We start from the raw sequence: 24,469 nt of genomic DNA on the forward strand, positions 1-24,469 counted from the left end.
TACGGTTAAACATCCATCTAATACTATCTACTACACTCTCTCTAACAAAAGCCTCTGCATATTTTCATATTAATAGAAAAAACCATTGAGCATTGTTCGTCAGTATTAAAATGTTAGTAAAGATAAGACAAATTGACACTGTCCAATGCATGAATGGGGCCTCATCAAATTAATTGCTGAAATCTGGTTAATACTCATTGATATTTTTGTGCCACATCTGGCTTATATTTTATGTAAGGATATAGTTAAAAAATGGTTATTGGAATTGATTAATTATTAATAGTTGCTTTTACAAAAGCAGACTGTAGTGTTATTTATTGCAAATAACATACAGACAAGCAAATCAGTATCAACAATGTATGTCTGTACGCAGTGGTTTATATTGATTTACTTTTAGCTCTCAGGAACTGAAGAGTATTCACGTGTAAAGCATACTCCTAACATTTTAATTAATTAGTTTATCTAAACCAGTAATATAAAGTGGGACCCCATGGCATTGGTGCTGTCTGGTTTATTATCATCCTGCCACTTTTTTGGCAAACAATGCACAGATTTCATGCTGTAATAACTCCCCTTGGATTAGCTCAGGAGCAAGAGGAAGGGAAAAGAGAAAGGATATAGAATGAGTGCTATGTTTGCAATTTGTGTTCACTTTTTTGTCCCCTGTGACAGTATGGGTTTGATGTAATATTTAAATACAAGCAAAGCAAAGTCATTGATACAATTTCTTTCTTGTGCCATGATCTATTTAGGCTGAATTCTGTTGACAGCTGAGTAACACTGTTACCTGCCAGTATGATTACAGGCAGTGTCCGCCTTCATTTTCAAATCCAATTTGCATTTAATAAAATGAAAGATGAAAGCAACCTGGCTGAAAGTGCATCATCAGCACCTGCTTGCTGAATAATGGATTTGAAAGACTGGAAAGAAGTCACCAAACTAGTTACAACGTTGTAGTGAATCTAGGTCAGAGAAACTTCAGCATGACTTATTGCAAGCCCATGGCATAAATCATCCAGGAGAGGCCAGAGAAGACCAGCTACCAGGCTTATTTATTGTACAGGAGATTGGCATTAATGAGCTGGAGGACCAGGAGGCGTCCACCTGGGATCAAAGTAACGACGTGTCCTTCAAAGTGACGGCGACTGTCCGGAAAACGCCGTGGCCAACGTGTCCAGGAAGACCCCTTGCTCCAAAGCATGGGGGTGTTCCTTGCTGGCTGCAGTGTCATCCCAACATAGAATCATAGAATCATAGAATCATAGAATCATAGAATCAGCTGGGTTGGAAGGGACCTCTGAGATCATCAAGTCCAACCCTTGATCCAACCCCGCTGTGGTTCCCAGCCCATGGCACTGATGCCACATCCAGTCTCTTCTTAAAAACCTCCAGGGATGGAGAATCCACCCCTTCCCTGGGCAGCCCATTCCAATGGCTGATCACTCTCTCTGGAAAGAAATTCTTTCTCATATCCAACCTAAACCTCCCCTGGCACAGCTGCAGACCCTGAGCCCTCTTGTCTTGCTGAGAGTTGCCTGGGAATAGAGACCAACCCCCCCCTGGCTCCCCCCTCCTGTCAGGGAGTTGCAGAGAGTGAGGAGGTCTCCCCTGAGCCTCCTCTTCTCCAGGCTGAACAGCCCCAGCTTCCTCAGCCTCTCCTTGAGTCCCTTCCCCAGCCTCGTTGCCCTTCTCTGGACCTGCTCCAAGACCTCAATGTCCTTCCTGAGCTGAGGGGCCCAGAACTGGACACAGTATTGCACTGCTCCCTCTGAGCAGCACCAGGGACACGGGAGCTGGAGGTGGTCGAGGTGCGACCCCGTGGGCTCAGCCCCCGTGCTGGCAGGGTCAGTGGGCCTGGCTGGGCAGTGGGAATGGGGGGTTTAGTGCTGCAGCTGCTGCTGCTTTTGCAGCTTGGTTTTTCTGGCTTCAGCTGGTTTTGTCCTGGCCCTGCCTGCTGTGGTGGGGGGAAGCCTGGGGCAGCGTAACTTACGGATCACAGTGAGCCAAAAATCAACCCTCCATGGAAAGCGCGGGGTATCTCTTACTGTGATCCTTCTTTCTGTGCACAGGCAGAGAAAATATTTCAGCTTTGGTTAATGTGGGTTGAGTTATTGCTGTTTGCTGCCTTTGAGCAGAGAGGGTTGAAAGTTTGTGGTTTTGGGACTAGCCTTGATTAAGGCCTTTTTTCTCCTCTAGGGGATAGATATTCAGTACTCAGTTGGAGTGGGAGGTTTTCCAATGCAGTTCTGTTTTCAGCATGATTTCCGTTTCAGCTTCCATTTCTAAATAAAACAATTTTTCAATAATGATTCTGGAGGCGAAAGAATGGAAGTGGTTGGATTGTGGGGGATTGGATATCGGACACCTTCCCTGACAATGTGCATATGTTATTTTCTTTCCTTTATCTGCCTTGTTTGTACGGCCTGTTACCTAACTGTCATTTTCCTGGCTGGATTTCCTGTTTTGTGTTCTTGTCCCAGAGCATTTATTTCTCTTCTGTCTACACCCGGTACACTTAAGCGTCTTAATTTTGTTTTTTCTTGACGTGCTCCTGTGATGCTTTATTTCATAAAAGAGTACACCTGGCAGGGAAGCTGTGTTTAGCCCATCAGTTCTCGAGAGTGTTCATTGAATAAAAAAAAACTTCCTGATGTTTCTGAAGGCGTAAATGAGCTCAGCTACATCTAACATTCAGAATTGTAAGTTATTTCTGTGGTGGGTTTTTTTGCAGGAGATGGTAATTATACCACAATAATTTCTTTCAAGTTTTAGTATCATGTGGATTACAAGGCGTGAGGGAAAGTCTTTGGTTTTAAAAAAATCTGTGTATCTTAAAAGGGCTGTGACTTTGTTTGGGTATTACTGCTGGCACCATCCCTATAATGCTTCTCATTTTAACACGCTCTTAAAAGTTAAGCTTTTTTTTTTGTTTCTGAAGTAAGGAAGGAGGGCTTGAATAGACCTAACCAGTGAAGATGAGCAGAAAACCTGCATAAATCTTACTGTGGGAGCTGATGGAACTGGAACCAGGATGTCAAAACTTTCAAGGACCTGACAGCTATCAGCAGGACCTTAAGTGAGGGGAAGCTTTTGTTCAGTAGAGCTGAAGTGCAGCTCGCTGATGTTAATAGGATACTTTTCATGTGCTTCAAATTTTTGGACTTTGAATCAGGTCTAACATTCTCATTGAAAGTGTGATATTGCAATCCTTCTGTTGTCATAAGAATGACACCTCCTTCAGAAGGGATTATTTTCTTTTGGAAAGGGAGGGATCCACGAGGGAAATAATTGATAGTCTTAAATCCCGTACTTTGGAAATTCAAGTTCTCTTTATAAACCTCACAGAATGGGAAAAAATGACTAGCAACTTCACAATACTTAAAGCAGACCTGATAATGGAGTAATTATTTTACAGAAGAGCACATTCTTTATTGCAAAGATGAGCAGTTAATTCCATCTATACACAGCTTTGCAATAAAGGTAATAATTTCCAGCAGAACATGTATGATTAACTGAGCATCTCAGTATAGAGTTGTCAATCCTGAATGTTCTGGTAGCAAGGAAAGAACAAGGACACCTTGTCTCTGATTATTGTTATTGGGGTGGGGGTGGACAGAAAGATCTTATGAATAGTGTCTCAACTCACCTTAGGTGTATCCTTTAAATCCACAGAAGAGAATGGGGGATAATGGGAATAAAGAAGCTAAAATGACTGCCTGCTCGCTGCTGAACAAACCCGTCCCTAGGAAAAATCAAACTTGAAGTAAAAGCAAAAGATGAGGGAAAATGCATGATCTGTAGCTGAGGAGAAAAATAGGGAAGGAGAGAGAGAAAACTTAGCACGACTTAAAGTTTAGGAGAATAACGTTATCTAAAAATTACAGACAATAAAGATATTTTAATATCTTTATTTTCCCAATTTTTAGTATGTGTTTTTTTTTAATTAATAAGAATCAGAAAAGTGAAGCTCTAAGTTTTATGTGATATATATGATGTTATTCTTTCTGATGTTATTCTTTCTAATGTTACATATGTGTGGATTAATAACTTAAAAAAAAAGATTCTATTTTTTGCTTAAACTGTTAATTACCTCAGTGGTTGATAATCTATTACTGGCAGTGTAACTTTCATGTACTTTGGGTAAAAGACACACACCAAAAAAGTAGAAAAGCATTAGAGATGTGCAGCACAATCCTCAGCATGCTGGTAAAACACTTGAATGGAACATGGTGGAAAAAAAAGCAAATTTTTAGGAACAAACGTTTTTGCTTCATGATTTGTATCAACAGTGTGTCTTTGGAGAGCTGTGGGTCACAGCAGCAGGAACTTCTCTGCCTGTCCAAACCACAGGTGTGGGGACATCCCGGGAAGGTGACCCCTGCAGTGGGTTTTGGGGTGAGCAGCGTTTGTGTGCCGAGCTCTGCACCCGCCACCACACTGAGGGAGATAAAGGAACTTGATTTTCTCATCCCGTAGGTTTTTACATTGTATGGCCTGAATTCTGACGAGCTTTTGCTTGTACATTGTGTAAGCAGTGGGACTATCTGCAGTATTTCTGTTTGTTGGTGTCCCGTGGCATTGAACTGCAGAGAATTCATGCATTTGCGTGAATTTTTTTTACTTCTAACTTTTCTGTTATTTCTCACTTTCAGCATTAGTTTGGGAAGACAAAGGAGTGTGATCTCTGCTCTCTGAGCCCTGTTGCAGCAGCGAGAGTTGTTTTATGGGAACAAAGCACTGGCAGAGGACAAGGACAAGAAGGTATTTGTTGGTGAGCACAGAACTGTAGCACCAAGAGCTGTGAGCAGTTTGAATGCCACCTCAGACTTTAGTTTGCCCATTTGCTGCTCTGCTGTTGTCCATGGGCTGTCCCTTTGGTGGGAGAGATGGGGTCTGAATGGTTGGGGCTTCTCTCTCCATCCTCCTGAGGGTCTCTTGACTTTTGAGGTGTTAGAACTTTGCTACCTGTGCTCACACAGCTACTTGTAAGTGAGGTGTTAATGAACGTGTAAAGGAAATGTTAATGAACGTGTTCTATATATATTTAGCAGTGTTGCTGAGAAGAAACCAGGTGTTTCTTAGCACCAGGTGTTCTTAAGTACTGTAATTTAATATTTTGTTATACAACCTGAGAAGATTTGCTATGATACAGAGTTTATTATAAAATGACCCTACAAATAATATAGATCTCTATTCAGAAGAACCCCAGCTATGCAATAGCATTGTGCCAAAAGAAGTCAGTACAAACATTCAGTCACCCTCTCGTGCTTCTGAAGTCTAAACATGCTGTGAAGGTGGATTCTTACTAGGTTTGAGCTACTGAAACAAGGTGTAGCCCTCTAGAACATTTATCATGTTACCTGTCTAGACTGGGCTGTATGTAAACCCATTGTTACCCAGCTACCAAGCTGATGAAGCAGGTTAATGTATCTTCTTTCTTTGCAACCAATAACAGTGAAAGCCATCTCATTTTGGGGATCTGTTCTTCATTCTGTGATTTTTTTGCCTCTTCAAGCTGCTGGTGTTTTCGTTTCCCTGTTGAAACTTAGAGACCATAGGGAATGTTTGACATTTTCAGCCATCTCAGGGAGGATTTTGCTACATCCCATTCTCTGATCAGCTAAAATCTTAGTGAAAATCCCATTCTTCCTCCAGTTTTAAGAAGGGATGGGACATAATGAACCTGATATATCCCAGCTTGGGCAGAGTGGAAAAAGACACTCCTTTAGAAGCAAATATTGCGTGAAGAAACCTAATTTTCCAAAGAAATAGCCCTTATAGAGAATATTTTCAAGAAACACGCAATGAGATCTATCACTGAATAGCTGAACCCAACTCTTGGTATTTATGAAGTCATGCTCTATCTGTGAGACCCCCAGTGATGAGTTTGAGATAGAGTTCAGGCACATAACTCCGTGGGGAATGTAACCCCAGCCCTCTCTCTCCATCTGCAGCCTGGGGGACACACTTTCAAGTGACAGTAACACAAGAAATTAAAACATTCCCCCGACATCAGAGAAAATAATTCAGTCTTTGTTTCCAGCTGAAAGCACAGACACTTGCTCGCCACCATGACAGAAGTAATTTCAAAACAACCAGTGTTAGAGAGCACTTCATGGGCTGCCACGAATTACAGGCTTATTGCCTTTTATATCTTTTGTATCATATTTATTCTGCCCGGATTTAGATTGCTCAGGAAATCTTGGAAAGTATCTTTTAAATTGTCTGGGACTGGGAGGAGATGATGTTGTACATATTTGAGGCAAAGGGTATGCATCCTGCCACACGAAGATTTATTTTTTAGCATCATTATAAGAATTTTGGCTTATTTACAGGTAGATGACCTCATGATTCAAAGACACCTTTTGGAATACAGAATAAGAGATGTGAAAACAGCCTGACACACCAGTCAGGACTTTGCAGTCTGGGCTACACATACCTAGCCAAAAAAGGACAATAACCTTGTTTGCGGGTTGTTTTTGCATCTGGCTGAACAGCAAAGATTTATTCTGGCAAAGCTGTCAGTGTGGAGAAGGGCAAAGGGCAAAAGCGGTGTGTGATAGAAAAATAATTCAAACAAGAAAACCAACAGCTGGTTTGAGTTGGGTCAACCCAAATACTCGTTTTTGACACCCATGCACAAAGAGGAAAAGGCAAGTTGGCCAGGAAAATGCACAGATAAAATTAATGTGCTCTCTAAGGGATGCAGTTTGCTGAAATTCCAGAACTTGAGTTGTTTCTGTAGGCCATAAAAATGTCAGCACAACGGTCTGCTCTGTGATCAGTTTTTATAGAAACTGTTATTTAAAATACGACTATAAAAAGTTTATAAGTAATGCAAAAGATTAGTGAGGACATGGATATGATGTTACTTGTGCAGGACTGACTAGTCCAGTGCTTTTTGATGCCTTTGTTATGCTCAATAGCTACAGAAAGAAGTCATTTCAGAGGTGACAAAGTCCATGAGACTAGTTAAAGATCTGTCTCCTTGTGCTTCTTTCCTTTTATCTTAAAAATGGAAATGAACCCAATTTTCTTCTACTTGTCTTGTTTGTTCCAGCTCTTGAATGACAAGGACCATCCTTTCTGTCTGACCTCAGTAGCCCTGACCTTAGGCTGGTGTTTCCAAGCACCACAGTTAAAACTATAACAATATTAATGTTATTAGTAATAGGCATGGCATCTGACATGGGAATATATCTGTAAATACTTTTTTTTTCACTTTCCCTTTCAAGAGAAAAGAAGTATTTCTAAATTAGTGGAATGCAATTTTTTATCTCTTTTTAATAAGAGCAGTGTCCATGGTTACCTTGCTGCTGCCAGTCATGCCAAGTGTTGTTATCAAGGTCTGACTGTTGCAGTCATAGATAATAAAAGTGATGGTGTTTATGGAGGTTTTATTAGTCAAAATTATATTCCAGCTGAAAGGCTTACTGAAGATGAAATGGAATTTCACTTTGCATTAAACAGGAAAGGGTGTGAAGGAAAAAATCCTATTAGAGTAAGAGACAATGCACTGTGTGCAGGTTTATAAATTTGACCCTCATTCTGGAAACGAGTCTCTCATCTTGCTGTGCAAGCAGCACATGCTGCACAATAATAGCCCAGCCTTAACATCAAGTTTTAAAAACTGCACATTCAGTGTGGCAGACTTCCTTGGAAATGATCTAAATCTTGTGGGCTGTGAGTCAAAGGCAGGTTAATGTCAAAAAACTCTGGTGACCCACTTTTAATGTTGCACTGCTGTAACTCTTTGCAAATATCTGACCCTGAGACAACTTGCGTGGCAGTCAGACCCTGCAACAACTTCCAAAATCCAAAAGCCAACCCACTACAACTTGTGACTGTGGTTGGGCAAGTGGTTTGTCTTGAGAACTAACTAAAGTGGGCTCATGTTCTCCTAGGAGGTTTTCTAGGTGTCTTTGATACTTGATTCTCAGGTACTTGTCCACCCCTGTGAAATCCAAGTGCCTTGCAGGTCTGAGTGCACCTATGCCCAAAGTGCTTCAGTTGGATGGGATATTGCACAGAGAGGAGCTGAGGGCTCATTCTCTGAGGGGAGAGAAGATGTTTTATGCCTACAGTCAAGGTGTGTAACTCTTGGGTGTCCTGATACCCTGTAGGATCAGTAGGGTCAGGAGTGGGATTCTTGAAAGCTGGTGTGGGATTCTTGAAAGCTCAGAACCACTTCAGGCCAGGGGAAATGTCCTTTGGGCATTAGGCAGAAAGTTTTGTACAGCAAAAGCTCCATCCATGGAGGAGGAATGAAGCAGTGCCTCTTGTATGCTCCCTGATCTTGGGCTGCTGTCCAGAAAACCTCATCCCCATTGTAGGGAGGGTAAGATGTGTTAATAAAGATAAGGGCAGATGAATTATAACATACTATTCCTTGTCAAATCATCTTTACTCTAAAATCTTGAGTATATTTATTCTAAAATACTCTAGGTTATTTTTCCTGGATAGGGGATTCTCAATTTTGCTCTCCTTTAGCTGCAACCTATTTAAATATTATTTGAAACAGGGGATGATGCCCCAATTAAATGGATGACTGTTGTAATCATGGAACATCTTTGAAATTAAATGGAGAAGATTCCTGTTCCAGGTGCAGGCAGTACCATGGATACAAGGATATGCACAGTCCCAATTTAGAAATGTATAATAATGGTGAAGCAGTAGTAGTTACATTAATGTTACGATTACAGATAACTTGTCTCTGACCCAGGGAACGGAAAGGTGGCTTGTACCAAACTAATTCAGGAAAAGAGAAGAAAGTGTGACTGCACTGTGCCATGGAGGGGCAGTGCAGAGACATTCAAGCTGCTGCAGAACTGAAGCAATATAATTGCACTAGCACGTCGCAAATAAGATCTGCCAAGAGGACTGGCATCATTATCTAACCTGGTGATTATGGAGCTTGGCCAAGACTGATGTATTCCTGGTCCCAGCCTCTATGTCCTTGATTATTTCTGGCTTGTATTTGTTTTTTAATCCAGATGCCATCTCGTGTTAGATGTGTGAACATCCCAGGGAGCAGAATCTGGGTCCCAGGTCTCTTCTATCAGATCCAGGTTTGTGCTTCTTTGTGGGCTCTGCATTTTCCCGCAGGAGGTGGAAGCTGGGCTTTCAGCCCTCCTCTGCAGGGAAAAGCCTGGAATTCAGGTCTACCACTTCCTGAGCAAATACTCTACTCGGGTATTATGCAAAAGGCCATGTCTGTGAACAAAAACTTGGCATACATTAAGACTGCTCAAAGCACACCAAATAAATCAGGCTCTTCAGGAGGGACAGCTAGTTTGTAAATCCCAAGCAGCCTTTGTTGACAGAGAAGTGCTTAGATTGTCAGCTCAGCTTGGATTTTTCAGAAATCTAGTGCAAAATCCCTTTGTGTCTTCAGTTTTCATTACCCCCTGAGCTGTGAGGCAGAGTATTCGTGTTCAGCATTCAGGATGAGGTGCACTTCAGCTCTTTGCCTGTCCTGTGCACCCATGGCAGCTGCACCCAGAGCCCCTTTCCTGTAACAGGGTTTGTGCCCAGAGAGCAGGAGCACAGTGAGAGCAGGAGCAGCGCTTGGCACCGTTTGGGGGCACAAGCCTGGCAGTGGGGGCATCACCCAGTGAATCAAGATTCAGCACAGGAGGCTGGTGAATATGTCAGCAGGGAAAACATGATCAGATCCCCAGTCTGCTTACATGTTCAAAGAATGCTTCTTACAAAAAAAAAAAGGGGGAGGGGGAGGGAAAAAAGGTTATAGATAAAACAAATAAGTTAATTTTGAAAGAACTACATGAGCCCAAATTTGAATTCAGCTCTGAAAGGAAACAGCCTTTTAATACATACTTGAGCAGTCTCACCCTTGCTAGTTTCCCCGAAAAATGATGCTTATTGCTTGCAAACTGAGCACTCAGAGCAACTGCCCAGAGGCTGTGGTCCATACCTAAGCAGCCAGATAACTTAATAACAAGTGACAGCAAGTTCTTTTGTGCAGCTATGCTGCACTTGGCTAACTGCTCAGGATGTCCTGCAAAATGATGTCTAATGTCAACAACATTTGTGTCTTGGTTCTTGTTTCAGCCATGTGAAATTAGAAAGCCTGATATGACTGTCCTGGGCACTGAGAAACTTCTTACTCCTCTGGCGTATCTGTTCCTGGGCTGTATTAATTCTCCAGTTGAGCTACACAATGGTTTGCACATGCTAAATCTATTTATGTGTTCCTAGTATAAGGATTGCCAGGCCTTATTTGCATTTGTGGTTTATAAAACCTGAACATGATTTCCTGAATGCACGACGGTGCCATATATCCTCTCCTGATATGCTCTGAAAATCAACCTCCTAATAACTTTTAGCCTGTTCCTAAGGCTGCTTACATTATTGTAATGTGGTGGAGTTACCTCTAACAGAGCCAGCAGCTCACTACAGAGATTTCATTCCCTGGTGAGATGGCAAAGCAACTCTTTTCCTCAGCTGCATTAGTTGTGTCACTGCAGATAACTCGGCCCAGATTTGCATAGGTGTTGGATGTCACAGCTGCACGTCCCAGCGGCTGCAAAAGGCACCCGGGAGTGCTCAGAGCTTTCTGAAAAATGAGACTATTCGGATTTCAAATTTACCACTGCAAATTAGGGGAGTGGAAAGTATGAGGCAATGAAGAATGGGATTTATTTGCATTCTCCTGATTCCAGTATACTGGTGTGACTACTAAATATATTTTGAGATCTCCTGAGTCTTTGAGAGAATGTAGTAGTTTTGTCTTAACAAGGAGAGGAAGAGAATGATGGATGAAATTGGATCGCACAAATTTTATTTAAACATGCTGTCGTTGATTTGTGTTTTATTTCTTGGTCCAACTGGAGTAGGAAAATCCTGCCTTTTCAGCTCTGCAAGTTCTATGATTACAAGAGAACCCCCTAAAGAGCTGATAAAACAAGTGTGACAACCCAAGATAAATAATTGCTTCTGGCTAATTGTTTCCAAACTGCAGATGCAGTCGTATAGTCAAAAATCATCGTGGCCAGTTCATGGAACAGCTGTTTCATATAGAAATGCTGTGATTCATTTTGTATTCCTGTCCATTATGTGCTCTTGGTGAATTTAGTGCAATTACGTGTAGAAAAAGGTGATTGCTTTTTTCAAGGAAGGCACTGTAAGCTGCCATTTTTCAAAGCTGTGTTTCTGTGCTGCATTATTCCACCCTACAAAAAAGCAGCCAGAAAGGTGTGTCAGAAAGACAGATTAACCTTCAAAAGCACATGAAAGGTGTCAGTCTGGTTTCCACACGGTTCTGTGCAATTTATAATTGTTCTCTGTCACGTTAACTGTTGACTGTCCTGTTTGGTAAAGATGCATGTTGAGAGGGAAAAAATCCAAATGAGAAACGATGGGATATTCCGAGGAAAATTGCTTGTGTGAAATTTTGCTGGGCTGTTCCTTCTATTGCAACAAATAAACAAACTACCATTCCAATAGAGGAGATTCTGCCCGAATTTGGCTCTCCATCCGTGGGAATGGATGTGGAACTGAAGCTGCAGAGATCCGGTCTGTTAATTTTCCCAGGTGTTTGCTCTGTTATCTCACTTTCCTCCCCATAAAATGGGATATTAATCCTTCCTTCGTTCAGAGAATTAGTTAGGTTTTGTACAGTCCTTTGGCACTATTAATGAAGGATTTCCTCTGCAATTTAACTCACCTCTCCCTCTTTCCTCAGACACTCCTGACTACACCAGTACCTGCCTTTGCAGGGTCGGATTCGCTGCTTTTCATTAGGAGCTGATGAATGTAAAGCCGAGATTTTCCCTGAGAATCTGGAAGCGAAGCTGAAATCACTTCAGTGAAAAGTGAGCCAGTGTGGTGAGTTTTATATCCCTAAATTAGCACTGAAGAGAAGGGGAAAACTTTAGAAGTAATTTCACAGTAAAGCCTCAGTGTGCTGGTGAGTAGGAAAATAAAGTATTCTTCATCCATGAATCATGTTCACTCCCGGGGAGGAGAGATAGATACTTATTGCTCTTGCCATTTACCCTCTAGCCAGCTGTCTGAAGAAGAGTCATGCACCTATAGCCACATGTTGAAAATATCTTCTCTGCTCTCCCGAGTTGTTATAATGGTTAGAACAGAGAGGAATTGTGAAGGACTTCATTATTCTCCCCATTTAATTTTGCAGGATGCCCTTTGGTGCTCCCGCTCTGCGGTACAGCAGAGTCATTCTGATTGATGTGTACATCTGGTGGACACCAAAACAAGGCTGCCATTACTAAGAAATACTGACTTTCGTGTCGTGAATTACAAAAAAGAAAAAAAAGACACCGGTAAGACCATTTTGGAAACGTGAAGTAGCAACGCTTATTAATTTAGAAGATATAGCACAGAAGGAGAACACCAAAAAGCAAATAAAGCCCCCCTAAAGTATGGGACTCTAGTGCTGGCAAGCACCAGTTCAGTCTTATCTCCTATGGATACAGTTGGACGCAGCAGCAGGAGTGTTATTTTCTCCCTGCGTGATACGAGTCACTTCCACAGGAGACAATATGCAATCCTAAGAGCTAAGCACTAGGTGTTTCATATTTGCTGAATCTCTTGCTTTGAGTCATTGATTTCTTCACATCGAATCTCATCTCTGGCCCAGTTAGTGAGCCATTAAGTGAGGAGTCTACTGTGTTGATGAAATAATAATTCTGTTTACAGAGCACCTTCTCACCAAGGCACTGTAGGTGCAGCACAGTATCTGCTTAATTCACACTCTTTTAATAATTAAAGCTTTTCTACCTAATGCCTTTGTGAAAAACTGAATCCTTGTGCGGCCTTCAACCAGAAGCAATTGCAGGGAGGCTGCTTGGGGAGCAGTTCCTAGAAGGCTGCCCATTTGTTTGGCACCAGAGCATTCCTTCCTCTAGAATGAGGAAAACATTCCCTTTTCTTGAGGAAGGTGCTCAGGCCACGTCCCCAAGCACGTCAGCTGAGAAGCAGAATGCAGTCGTGCTCCATTTCTGCCATACTTTTGTCCCACCATACTCTGAAGCCATAAAGCATGTGACAGTTCAAAGTCTTTTTTCCCTTCTAAAAAATCAAGATATGCTGAAATTGTAAATATAAAGAATAAATTGTCTGATGGTAGCAGAGAAGGAGGAAAGAAGCTTAGGAAAAGTAAGGACCAGCACGACTTGCTGCATCCAGCCCAATCCAGAAGGGCAGGAGTTTACCCACCCAGCTGAGGATTCCCCTAGAAGGAAGAAAATCTTGTTCATACATTTTCAGACAATCACCTTCTACAAAATTCCCTCTATTATTTTTTTTTATTTTTAATTTTCATGTCTAATTAGGGAAAGGAGGAGAAAGGAAGTGAGGTGTGCTGGCTAAGCACAGCACTAAGTCCCATTCCCTAACACTTTTACACTGCTGGCTTTACTGGGAGCAGTTCCTCAGTGTTCCACTTAAGATTCCACAAGGAAACCAGTCCAGAATTTTACTTTCCTGGGCCACCAAAGCACATTTTTGAATGTTTGGTGAATCCAACCCAGCAGAGAGTACTTGCAAAGGCAAAAAAATTCACTTGAATCATGAAGGCTTGGGTCTCCCTTTTTTTTTTTTTTTCTCCTCTATGGACATTCATGAAATTTTTGGAAAAAGGCACACCAGGGCTCTGTACATACCAGACCCCCAGGAAAGGTTGAGAGCAAATGTCATTGTCAAAACTGCCCCCAAGTGGCACTGTCACTGGTGTGAAGGCGTGGAAGCAACCAGCACTTACAGTCTCCTCAAACAATGCCTCTGGAAATATTTTCCCCAAGATTTTTACTTTGCTTCTGTCACAAAAAGCAAGGCTGGAAAACAGTTTGAGAGCTCTTTAAGATAAATCCTTTTGTGCCTTTCCTACAGATGTGGGTAATTGCAGAGAGATTTGGGATCTGTCTAAGTCAGATCCTGCCCATTAAAAAATATATCTCAGTGTTGGATTTGACATGCAGTGTTGACATCCTTCTTTCTATAGTAAGTCAGATGATATGTTTAGCAGACAGCTACTTTGACAACTTTCCTTCTGAGGAGCTGAAGGAAAATGCTGAAAATTTCCTGTAGCTTTTGACATTTTATGTGCTTGCTGGGCTAATCTTTGTAAAATCCTGGTGCTGGGGTGTCACACTTCCTGATACCAGAGGCAAATGCAGCTCCAGAGACTGCATCTCATTGCAGTTAAGAAGCTGGACCTCCCTTTATAGAAAAATATTGCCTTGCTTACATTAAAGGGAGAACAAACTCGCCAGCTTCTGAACTTTGATACCAATTCTGCAGGCTTGTACGACTGCAGGATCTTTCTAAACCCATAATTTCTTTCCATTAGGAAAATCACCTGCACAAATCTTTCAAGAAATTATCAAACAAATACTGTTTCGTCCTCACAGTTTAAATTACATCTTGGGTTACAGCGCTCTTTACTCTCTTCCTTTCACTTTGTTACACTGGAAACTACCCTCTGTATCTTGAATAGTTGAATAGCTAAATGCCCATATTATGTGATAATGACTAACTCCTCGTACAGACCCTGAAACCATTATGAAGAGTTATTGAGTGAGACTTGAGCTGCCTGTGTGCTCATTCAGAAGGAGATGAAAGCCAGGCAAGTGCCTTTTAGAGGGAGTCAGTCTAGATGTCTCATTGTATCACCTCCTCCCTTAATAGCTGACACCTAGAGCAGGATCTCAACAGTTTTCTGGAAACCTTCTGGCTGGTTCCTGCGAATGTATTTTTTTTCAAAATAATTCTTTTCCGTAAGGTGAAAAATATCTAGTTTGTTTTCATTGGTATTGGTTTGAATAACATCAATACAGATACCATATTTTTACTTGAATTTTTGAGGAGAGCGTTTGACATGCTCAGTTATAAAGTTTTTAGGGACATGTGTAATGAAGTGGCAATGTGCTTTGGCAGAGCTCCAACTGTGAATATTTTTAGTGTGTCTGACATCGACGTCCCTGGTAGAAGATACCATTACTGTATCTTTTCTGAAGTTGCAGCTAGACAAAGAGGCTTCCTCTCACGAAATTAGCCATAATTAAACCTGATTATGTATTAATGCAGAGGGATTAATTTTGTTAAATGGCTTGGTCACGTTTGCCCTCTAGTGGCAGCGAGTTTGCAGCTGATGGGCCCCCAGGAACCAGCCAAGAGGGGCCTCTGCAGAAAACATCACTAATGGATTTTATTTAATTCTGCTGTTTGATTTATGGTTTGGTTTATTTATCCAACCTCTACTGTGAGCATATACCTGCACAGGGAAGGCTTCCTCTCACCTGGAAGTCAGGGTGAAGTGTGGGTAAACCTGCTTTCCTGCTGCTCCATTCCCTCAAGAGCAAGACCATGGAAGAGATCACCAAGTCTCTTATCTGGAAGATGAGCACAGCAGCAGCTGGTGAGAGCAGAGGGGGCTGCAGTTGTGTGTCCTGGGGGTTTGCTGTAGGAATCTGTTCAGCTTGTTGAGACACACTTGATTATGTAGTGCTTTCGTGACAACCCTGCTTTACTGCCTAACGAGGGAAAAATAAGCCCTACAAATAGCATAATGAAGAATTCAGGCAAAGAGAAGAACTTAAAGTAGGAAAGGTCTTTTCATATGAAGGAAATCTTTTGGGGAAGGAAGGGGGTAATGAAACCCAGTAGCTGTGAAATTGCTGTGTGATCACCAGGCAAGAAAACCTCTCAGTCTGTCATTCAGAAAAATTATTGCAGCTTTCAGACTTGAGTCATTAGAAAAGTAAGGCAGACTATGCCATGTATTTTATTTCTCATACGATGTTTTAAAAGATCTATCAGCATTTTTGTGGCGGAAGAAACTTGTTTTTCTTTTTTTTCCAGAGTTCATGTTGATGTGGAGGAAAACAGCAAGGTTCAATATTTTTGGTGCTGTTTGTGCAACTATTGAGGAAAAGGATGAAATTCAAGAATGATGTAATGTGGAAATTATCAGGTATCTTCCTGAGGGGGCTGGCACTGGGTGATCCCACTTCATCTGTGTTCCAAACACCCATGACTCGGGGCTGTTGGTTTTTAAAAGGTACTATTTATTACCATCTTGATTGCCTTAGGATGAAGTGCTCGTGGAACAGGGAAGTGCAGTGGCTGAAGGGCTTCCCAAGCTAAAATATGAGTTTTGGCAGCTTGGCTAAACAAATACATTCCCAGCTAGCAGTTGTGAAAATCTCACACTGTCTGCAGCACAGAGGTTATGCAAATGTGAGCTGTTGTGGCACTGCTTGTCTCTTCTGCTCCATATGGAGCTGCAGTTAAAATGGGACTTGATGACTGGAACAGTGGTGAAGGGGTGGACACAATTACAGAAAATATTTATATTGCTATTATGGGGCCATTCAGGCATAGAGTCCTGATCATCTAAGCTCCAAACAAATCAGTTGCATATGTGAATCATTACAAAAACACCTTTAAAACGAGACTTTTAAGGGAGGAACAAGTTCAGGAGGAGCAAAACCTTACACATTTCAACCACTGTTCAGTACCATGTTGAAAATGTGCAGCAGGTGAGTGAAGGTGACATTCAAATGTTTGTACCATAAAGGATTTGCCCTTAGAGTTGGTGGTAGAAGCTTTGAACGAAATGAGAAATCCTTCTTAATTATATTTATATTGACATGATATAAAGCACTACTACAGTCTGAGCTATGACTCTGCTTGGTCAGGCCAGGGTTCTCTCTCTGGGTGTTTGTTGATGTAAAGCTGCAGATTTGGTCGAGCACAAAGCACAGAGCTTTGCCTGTGCCTATAACCTAAACTGTGACCTTTAATTCAGCCAGTCTGTGCCTACTCACTGAGGGAAAGCTGGAATGGAATACCAAATGATGCACAAAAAGTTAGTGCTTTGAGCTTCAGGTGCTTTCAGCAATATAAATGAAGTAACTTGGTCACAGCGCCCCTGAAAAGCTCCTGTGTGTGTGTCCCCTGGCCGAGTGAAGAAGGTGAGGCAGAGAGCAGCCCGCAGGTGCTGCAGGAAGAACCCACGTCCCAGGGAAGTTTGGGGCTGTCCCAGGGAAGTTTGGGGCTGTCCCAGGGAAGTTTGGGGCTGTCCCAGGGAAGTTTGGGGCCGTCCCAGGGAAGTTTGGGGCTGTCACACCGTGCCTGGCTCCGTGCAGGAGGGGGGGATTGTGGGCATCCCGGCGTTTCTCATGAGTGGAGCAATCCATTTTGTCGATCCACCAGCTGGCCGAAGGGTGGGGGCAGTGCCAGGTTCCCTGTCTGCCTGGTGCTAACCAGCTGGCCCTGGGCAGGCTCGGGAGCCTGCAGAGCCAAGCTGAAGGCAGGAGGCAGCGCTGGGGAGTTGGCTGCTTGCTGGACTTGGAGCTGGCAACCTTACCCGGCCCAGGGAGCGGTGTAATCCGTATGGCTGCAGCTGGGGAGCTGAGGACTTGGCAAAGGGGGCAACCTGCCTGCCAGATTTATTTTGGTCTGTCAGGCAAGGTCACCAATTAATTCCTCTGGAGCGTTTCAGTTTGGTTGCCTCAGGATTTTCCAATGTGAAGCTGTAGTGTTGCAGAGACTGATGCGCAGCTTCACAGAGGAAAGGAAAGAAAAAGACTTAGGTACAATGCAGGTGCTTATACTCAAGACTAAAATCCTTAATACTCCCTTCTATACCTTTAAATGGCAAAGTCTATAATCTGTAAAGCTCTCCAGCATCCTAAAAGGCAGCCTTGCCTCTGCTCAGAAATGCTGGAAAATCTGCAGGGCTCAGCCCCTTCTCACATGTAAGACATGAAAAACGTCACACAAGTTGCCCTTCCCTCTACACCCCTTAATCTGTATCAGTGAACCCCACAAAAGCACAGCATCTGTGATTATGTTCATTCAGTTCCCTACCTATATTCTGGCAATGATCTAAGGGGTTGAACAATCACCTGAGATGTAAGACTCCGTCCCCAGCCCACTGTACCCCCAGCTGTGTTTCAGAATGGGCAAAACCTAGAAGGTGGTTTCAGGTATGGAAAGCTGTTCCCAGGGAACCCAGGGCCCTGTGAAATGGGGTGTGTATGATGACCTCTGCAGCATTTCCTATTGAATAGTCTAGATAGCTGTTGGGCTGGAGGGGGAAGATGCCTTATATCACACCTTAAGTGCTTAGCTCTCTTTAATAGATGGAATTCAGTGCATCACTCCGGGCGGAATGTTGTACTCTGACTTCAGACACAGGGAAGTCAGGTCTTGTAATACAGCAAGTGGTCATACCAGACACAATGGGGGCACTGTGACTCATGGTGTAGATCAAAAGAAAGTGGTGTTATTTCACAAAGGTGAAACAGCATTCAGAGATCTCGAGGTGTCTGCAGTAATGTGGACAGTTTAATGTCATGGTGAGACAAACATTTGTCTGCCAATTCCAGCCCCAACCTGAGCCTGTGTTAATCTCTTATGCCCATAGTGAATCTAATCTGTATATCATCCCCCAAATCATGAACAGGTCTTGAATATTAATAGTTTTGTTTTGACAACAGAAGCAGGAAATCTAAGTAGAATTCTAGCGTGTTAGCTTGTTCAGCCCAAATTCTTGGCTCTGTTTCTTTTGCTATAATCATCTTTTTCTCAACTGGCAAAAAACAAAGCATCAAAGCAGCTCTAGCTAGAGTAAATTCTCAACCACATAAGAGACAGATATGACCACTTTTACACAAGGCGTTTAAGTATTGTTCCATATAATGTCAATAAGGAATGTTGAGTTACTTCTACTTGTGAAGGTTAAGACGATATATGGGAGAAAAAATGTAAAAAAATAATGGAAATAGGTTTGAGGGGAGCTAGTCACAACATTTCATGGCTTGTCACCATTTACTCTGTTTTGAAATTAATATCATTACCAAGAAGATTTTAAGAGTCATGTGAATGCCCTGAAGCTTCAGTATGAAAAGAAACTGTGATTTATTTTCTAAGTGAGACAAACAAAGACATGACAAAAGCCTGAGGATTATTATTTCAGCACCCTAGTTTAGCACTGTATTTGTCATAGTGACCTTGCAGAGTTTATGCAGGACTTGGGGTTTGGTGGTACAAATCTCCAACTGGTATTTTTCTCCAAAGGACTCACAATTTAGCTAAAGATAAAATGCATCAAAGATGGTGGAGAATGTGGCTCTTCAGTAAGAGGACCCAAGTATTTGTGGGCTATCAGATGCAGAGTTAGCTGCTACTGTAAAGGTTTTGACTTTGCCCATAGTATGCAGGTGGAGTCATCCAAAATAATCCATAAGGGTCTTGGATGTTCACACTTCTTCTGGGGTCTGAACTCCAACCCTGTCACCAACAACATCACCTGTACAACTACTAATGAAGGGAAGCTCTGTGACCAGATCTATTTGTATAGATAATTCCTGCTTCCCAAAACCCATCTGAAAGCATATTTAAAAATATTAGGACGTAGAAGTGTTCACTGGGAATTACAGCTAAATGAATTGCAAGGGAAAAAAGAGGGATAACCAGATTTGTTTTTTGTACATTAAGCATTTTCAGGATCCAAAATGACAACCTTCTCACACTGATTGAGGATGAACCGTAAGTACTATTTTTAAACAGCTTTGGATTTTCTTAGTAAACTGTTCCTCCAGTCCTGCTTGCAGTGTAATTACTGCCTATCCAGCAACAACAGAAATAAGAATGTCTCAGCAACAACAGAAATAAGAATGTCTTAGGCAATGTCTTTTTCCTCTGGGGACAATGTGAAATAGTATTCAGAAAGGTACTGAACTGTAATATACTTACAGGAAAAAAACCCCCACATATTATCAAGTGTGGAGGTTAGAGGGAAAAAAACCCACCCCAAACCTTGATTAGAATTTATATAAAACCACCTGGAATTTATCAGACCTATAAATAAACCCAGAGGAAAAAGGTTGAAACCATTGTAAATAAACAAAAAAGCCAGTAGATGGCACGAGAGACCTTGAGATTTGACATAAAGCTCAAATGGCCACTAATAGCTACTCTCTTCTGCAACCTTCTGTGCTGTCTCTGGTTTTAGCCCTAACTACTGTATTTGCTAGATTCCTGAGGTTTCTTATTCATCAGCTGCACTTAGATCCACAGAGTACATTTATTTTTAGGGACAACTAAAGTTCATTTAATAACTCATTCAAACATGCTGAGTAAAAGCCTAGCTCTGTTGAGTTTAACCATTGGCTTCAGTGGGGTTAGAACTGCAGATGTTATTTTTTTTTTAATGCTCATGCTGTGGAGCAGGCATTTCATTTTCAGGAGGGGTTTGATATTAGTGGTTTTGTCCTTTCCTATCACACTGGAGCTCCTTCCTCTGGAGCAGAATGACCGTGCTTTCCTGAGAGTCACTGTGTCATTTAAAATTAGTGAATCAAAAGAGCTCTGATGGACAGAAGGTTTGTTGTCTTTGTCTAGGATACAAAAGGCTGTGTCTCCAATAGCCTTTTGCTTTTCCCTCTGTAATAGCAGCATCCAATTCTAGGCTTTTATGAATAATCCACTAAGGTTTAACCAAAGCTGACCGTGAACAAATTAAGTATATTGTTTTGATTTTTTCCAAATGTATGGTTATTTTACAGTTGGATGAATCTGGAAATGAAAACCTTCAACTTAGCAATAAAATATACCCATGTGGTTAGGAGATCTAGTGGAAAAATTTACTTTTCAACTCTAGGATCACTGAAGAACTTGCAAAAGACATATGGGACTATAAATTCATAAGCATTTCTGACTCCATCAAGTAGGTAAGTAGTCATATCTTTCTGATGCAGAAAATGAGATGCAGAAGTCCCCAGCCTCATGCAAAACCACATTACAGAGCTGCAAGGGCAGGATTAGGACTCAAGCCTGGCTTATGCTTAGGCCTGCATTTTTTTTCTGGCACTCATTTTTTTTAAACAATACTAGGGTACCATAATGGCAAGATTATATTACTTGGTTACTGCAATAAAGTGCAGAATTCATTAATTCATGTCATTGAGAAGCAGTGGGAATGAAAATTAGAATGCATAAAAGCTCAGCCTTTGTAGCACACATTTTAATACCGGGCTGGGTATATAGCTTTGGTTTGCTTTATAAGATAGGACGGGCATGATTTCCAAATGAGGTCTAAATATGGGCTGCAGATATCCTCCCAGATGGGTTGGAAATGCACGTCTGTGTGGTGCATTAGAAATTCCAGAAGGGCTTTTTCACACTTGTACTGCTAATGTCCTTAATTCCTTTGGCAAAACGAGCCGGTTCTAAGTCTTTTGCTGTTTCTTGCATGCTGCCAACCTCAGGCTTTCCTGTCGCTCGTTACACTGTGATTTTACAGCTGCAGTGTCAGTGGAGCCTTTCAGTCAGTCCAAGGCATTCAGCTGCCTCAGCAAGAGGGCACCGAGGAACAGGAGCTGGGCACAAAGGGGAGTTGCCCCTTGGAAATGGAGCTCATGGGAGCTGTGTCTGCGTGGGCAGTGATGGGTGCGTGGCTGGGTTTTGCCAGTGGCTGCTTTCCCCTCTGGCTCAGCCCAGCCCAGCCCAGCCTGCATCGCTGGAGGGGTCATGGTGAGTGAATTCCCTGCCTGTGGGCTGCCACTGTGGGGCATTTTCACCTTTCTTTCCTTCTGTGTGGGACAGGGCATGAGCCAGGAGTTTCATTCAGTTTTTTGGGCTCAAGTGCAGCATCTTGGCTTTACTGCCCAAGAACACCACGGTCAGTGGGAAGTGCTAAGAGAGAAGCTGCTGCTGAGGGGAAGACTTATGTGTGTTCTGGCATGGCCAGGATACCTCTGGCCAGGCATGATGATTTAGCAGTAGTAGTTCTGGTGGCTCCCTTCAGCTGGGGTGCTGGAGGTACCTTCTCGTTGGTGCAAGATCCAAAGTGGGCCTTCAGTGGGGACAGGCCTGGCCTGGCACACTTATTGCTTTTTTTAATGCTGTGTCATGGTTTGAGAGCCCCAAAATCCAATTCCCTAGTTCTAGCCCCCCTCCCTCATCTCAACCCAGTGTGAGATGGGTTTTCCAGACACCACACAGGACTCAAACAGGATCTGCTGTTATTATATATCATCACTGTAGGATAAACTGATTTAGGACTGCTGATCAGTCTCTGCCTTCAAAGTATTTTTTTCCAATGCCTTTAAAAGTCTGTAAATGGTTTCTGGGAGAAGGTGTTTGCCTTTATAAGCTGCTTGTATTTTTTGTTCTGCACATCCCAGCTTGATCATTGTTAATTAGTGTCGTGCTTCTGTGTAGAGGACTGTGTTTTACTGCGAGCAGAATTACTTCTCTTTGCTGTTACTAAATTCCTGTTCTAGTAGTTGAGCATGAAACTCCGTTTTTCTTCCCTCCTGCATCTCTTCACTACCTTTGTCTTATCTGAAGTGGTTGACTGGCAAAAGTTTCTCTTTTGTAAACAAGCGGATTAAGGAGAAAGGTGTTGGATTAAAGATGACAGTCTGATCCTATGAATGTCAATGTCAAATCTCCCATAAGCCACAGTGAAAACAATACCAGGAAGAAAAGGGCTCTCCAGGCGTAATATTAGTGTGATTTTACAGGAAAGTGGAATGCCATATTCTTCATCTCCCTTCTTGTTTGGGGCTACCTGTTTTGCAGTGTAGCACTGCTGATGAGTTAGTAAACACAGCTTTTGTGCAGGGAATTTGTGAATGCTTTATTACAAATAAACATACAGGGCAAGAATTCACGTTGCTGGTCTTGGTTTGAAGAGACATGCATGAAAAAAAAGCTGTTGAATAGAGCACTGTCTATTTGCATATAGACCAGGCAGTACACATGAAGGTTCTCAAATGCAACAACATATAGACCAAAATAAGTTTGGGGGAAGGAAAAGAGACAGGTAACCACCTTTTGCCCTTTGTAATATCCTCAGGAGAGATGCTTAGGGACAGAGGCAAATGTGCTTGCCCCAAGGAATGCACCAGGCATCCGGTTTGAACAAACTCCTAATGGCTTACTTCTGGAAGTAATGAAGTGAGCACTGCACATGGAGAACAACCAGGCCTTTTCTAACTAACTCCAAGTTGATGGCAAGCTGCAACTTGAGAGAGGGTAAAAGGAGTACTATACATTACTCATGTTTCTGCTCTTGAGGGAAAAGCACTGTGAAACGTTATTCTGTAATTGTTCAACTATTTAGTCTTCAATCATCTTTCTGATAGATTATTTTTTAGTTAGAAGGAAAAGTATTGTCTTTGATGACAGTTTCCTGACAGCGTTTGGGTTCAGCACTACCTTGCTAAGGCTTCTCCTGGAAGAGCATGTTGGCTGCTATGGAAAACATATCCTGGTTCACTGCACGGCTGATTTGTGACACAAGGTGAAGAGAGGTTGTGCCATTGCTTGGAGTTTGAAGGTGTCACCTATTCCTGGTCCCCTGGGGTGGGAGGGAATTACCTTTTCTGCACTATGAAAGCCAGCAGATTGACTCTTCACAGGTTAAACATGGTCTAACTATCCTGCTTGTACTTTATTTTAGCTTTATGATGCTATTATCTTACCTACCTTTCTATATGTTACTTTTTGGTGTATTTGGAATGCTGCTTGATGCATTATTGTTCCCTGAAGTTTTTGAAGCCACCATTTTCATAAATATACAATAGGAGATGGTAAAGCAAAAAAAAAAAAAAGTTCCTATTCACACTTTTAGCTCATGAAGCAACAGAACATCCATTGAAATTTAAATGAAAATGGAGACTGTGTCACACACTATAGCTCTCTGGAAAGCTACAGTGGGAGTCTAGCAGTCCAATTCATTCCTTTGTAGAATGTACTAAGGCTAATGGTCTTGCTGGGAGTAAAATGTATTTTTTTTGCAGAACGGTTCCAAGAACAGACTCTGCTCTTTACCGGAAAACATAAAAGAAAACAAATGCTTACTGTGTCTTTAGTATGCTAAATATGAAATTCTCTGCACAATGGAATGTTAGTAGTAGCTGTAATCATGTTTTCCTTTCATCACCTAGTGAATATAATTTTAAGAGAGGACTGCTGTAATTATATCACAGATAAAAGCCAGCAGAATTTCTGTATAATATTATCGTTGGCCTGATTGTTTTGTTGATAGGGAAAAATAAAGAGAGACCACATGAATACTTATTTAATGAACAACATATTTATTAAGCAGTGCAGACTGTACCTAATGCATTTGACTTTGCAGTAGGGTTATTTTCCTTCAAGCACCTTTCTTAATATTTTACTACAGCTATTATGTTCCCTTCTTATCTGTCCAGCTATTCAATTATTTGTGTGGTATGTCTATAGCACAATGCTGAAGTGTTTAGCTTAACTACAGTCGCCAGTGCAGGTACAATCAATGTCAGCATCCACAGACTCCACAACATCCTCAGATGCAGATTTCTTATCGCCGCTCCTCTGCCATTCCTGCAGGCTTACAGCAGTTTCTGTCAGAAGAGTGAAGCCATTGTTAACTAACATCAAGCAAATTAACACATTTCAGTGAAATCCTGTTTTGATGGCTGTCAGC

General features: G+C 42.0%; 1 protein-coding gene across 1 annotated transcript in view; it reads right to left on the minus strand.

Moving 5' to 3' along the window:
- Positions 1-24,077: 24,077 nt before the first annotated feature.
- LOC113967506 (vitellogenin-1-like) overlaps positions 24,078-24,469 on the minus strand; it is a 43,342-nt gene continuing 42,950 nt past the window's right edge. The window contains exon 36 of the mRNA XM_027683146.1: positions 24,078-24,386. Coding sequence (XP_027538947.1) covers positions 24,268-24,386 — 119 coding nt within the window. The 3' untranslated portion in view covers positions 24,078-24,267. The remainder of the gene's footprint in view (positions 24,387-24,469) is intronic.

This window comes from Neopelma chrysocephalum, unplaced genomic scaffold (assembly GCF_003984885.1).
Source record: "Neopelma chrysocephalum unplaced genomic scaffold, ASM398488v2 Primary Assembly neopelma1_64, whole genome shotgun sequence".
NCBI lineage: Eukaryota > Metazoa > Chordata > Aves > Passeriformes > Pipridae > Neopelma > Neopelma chrysocephalum.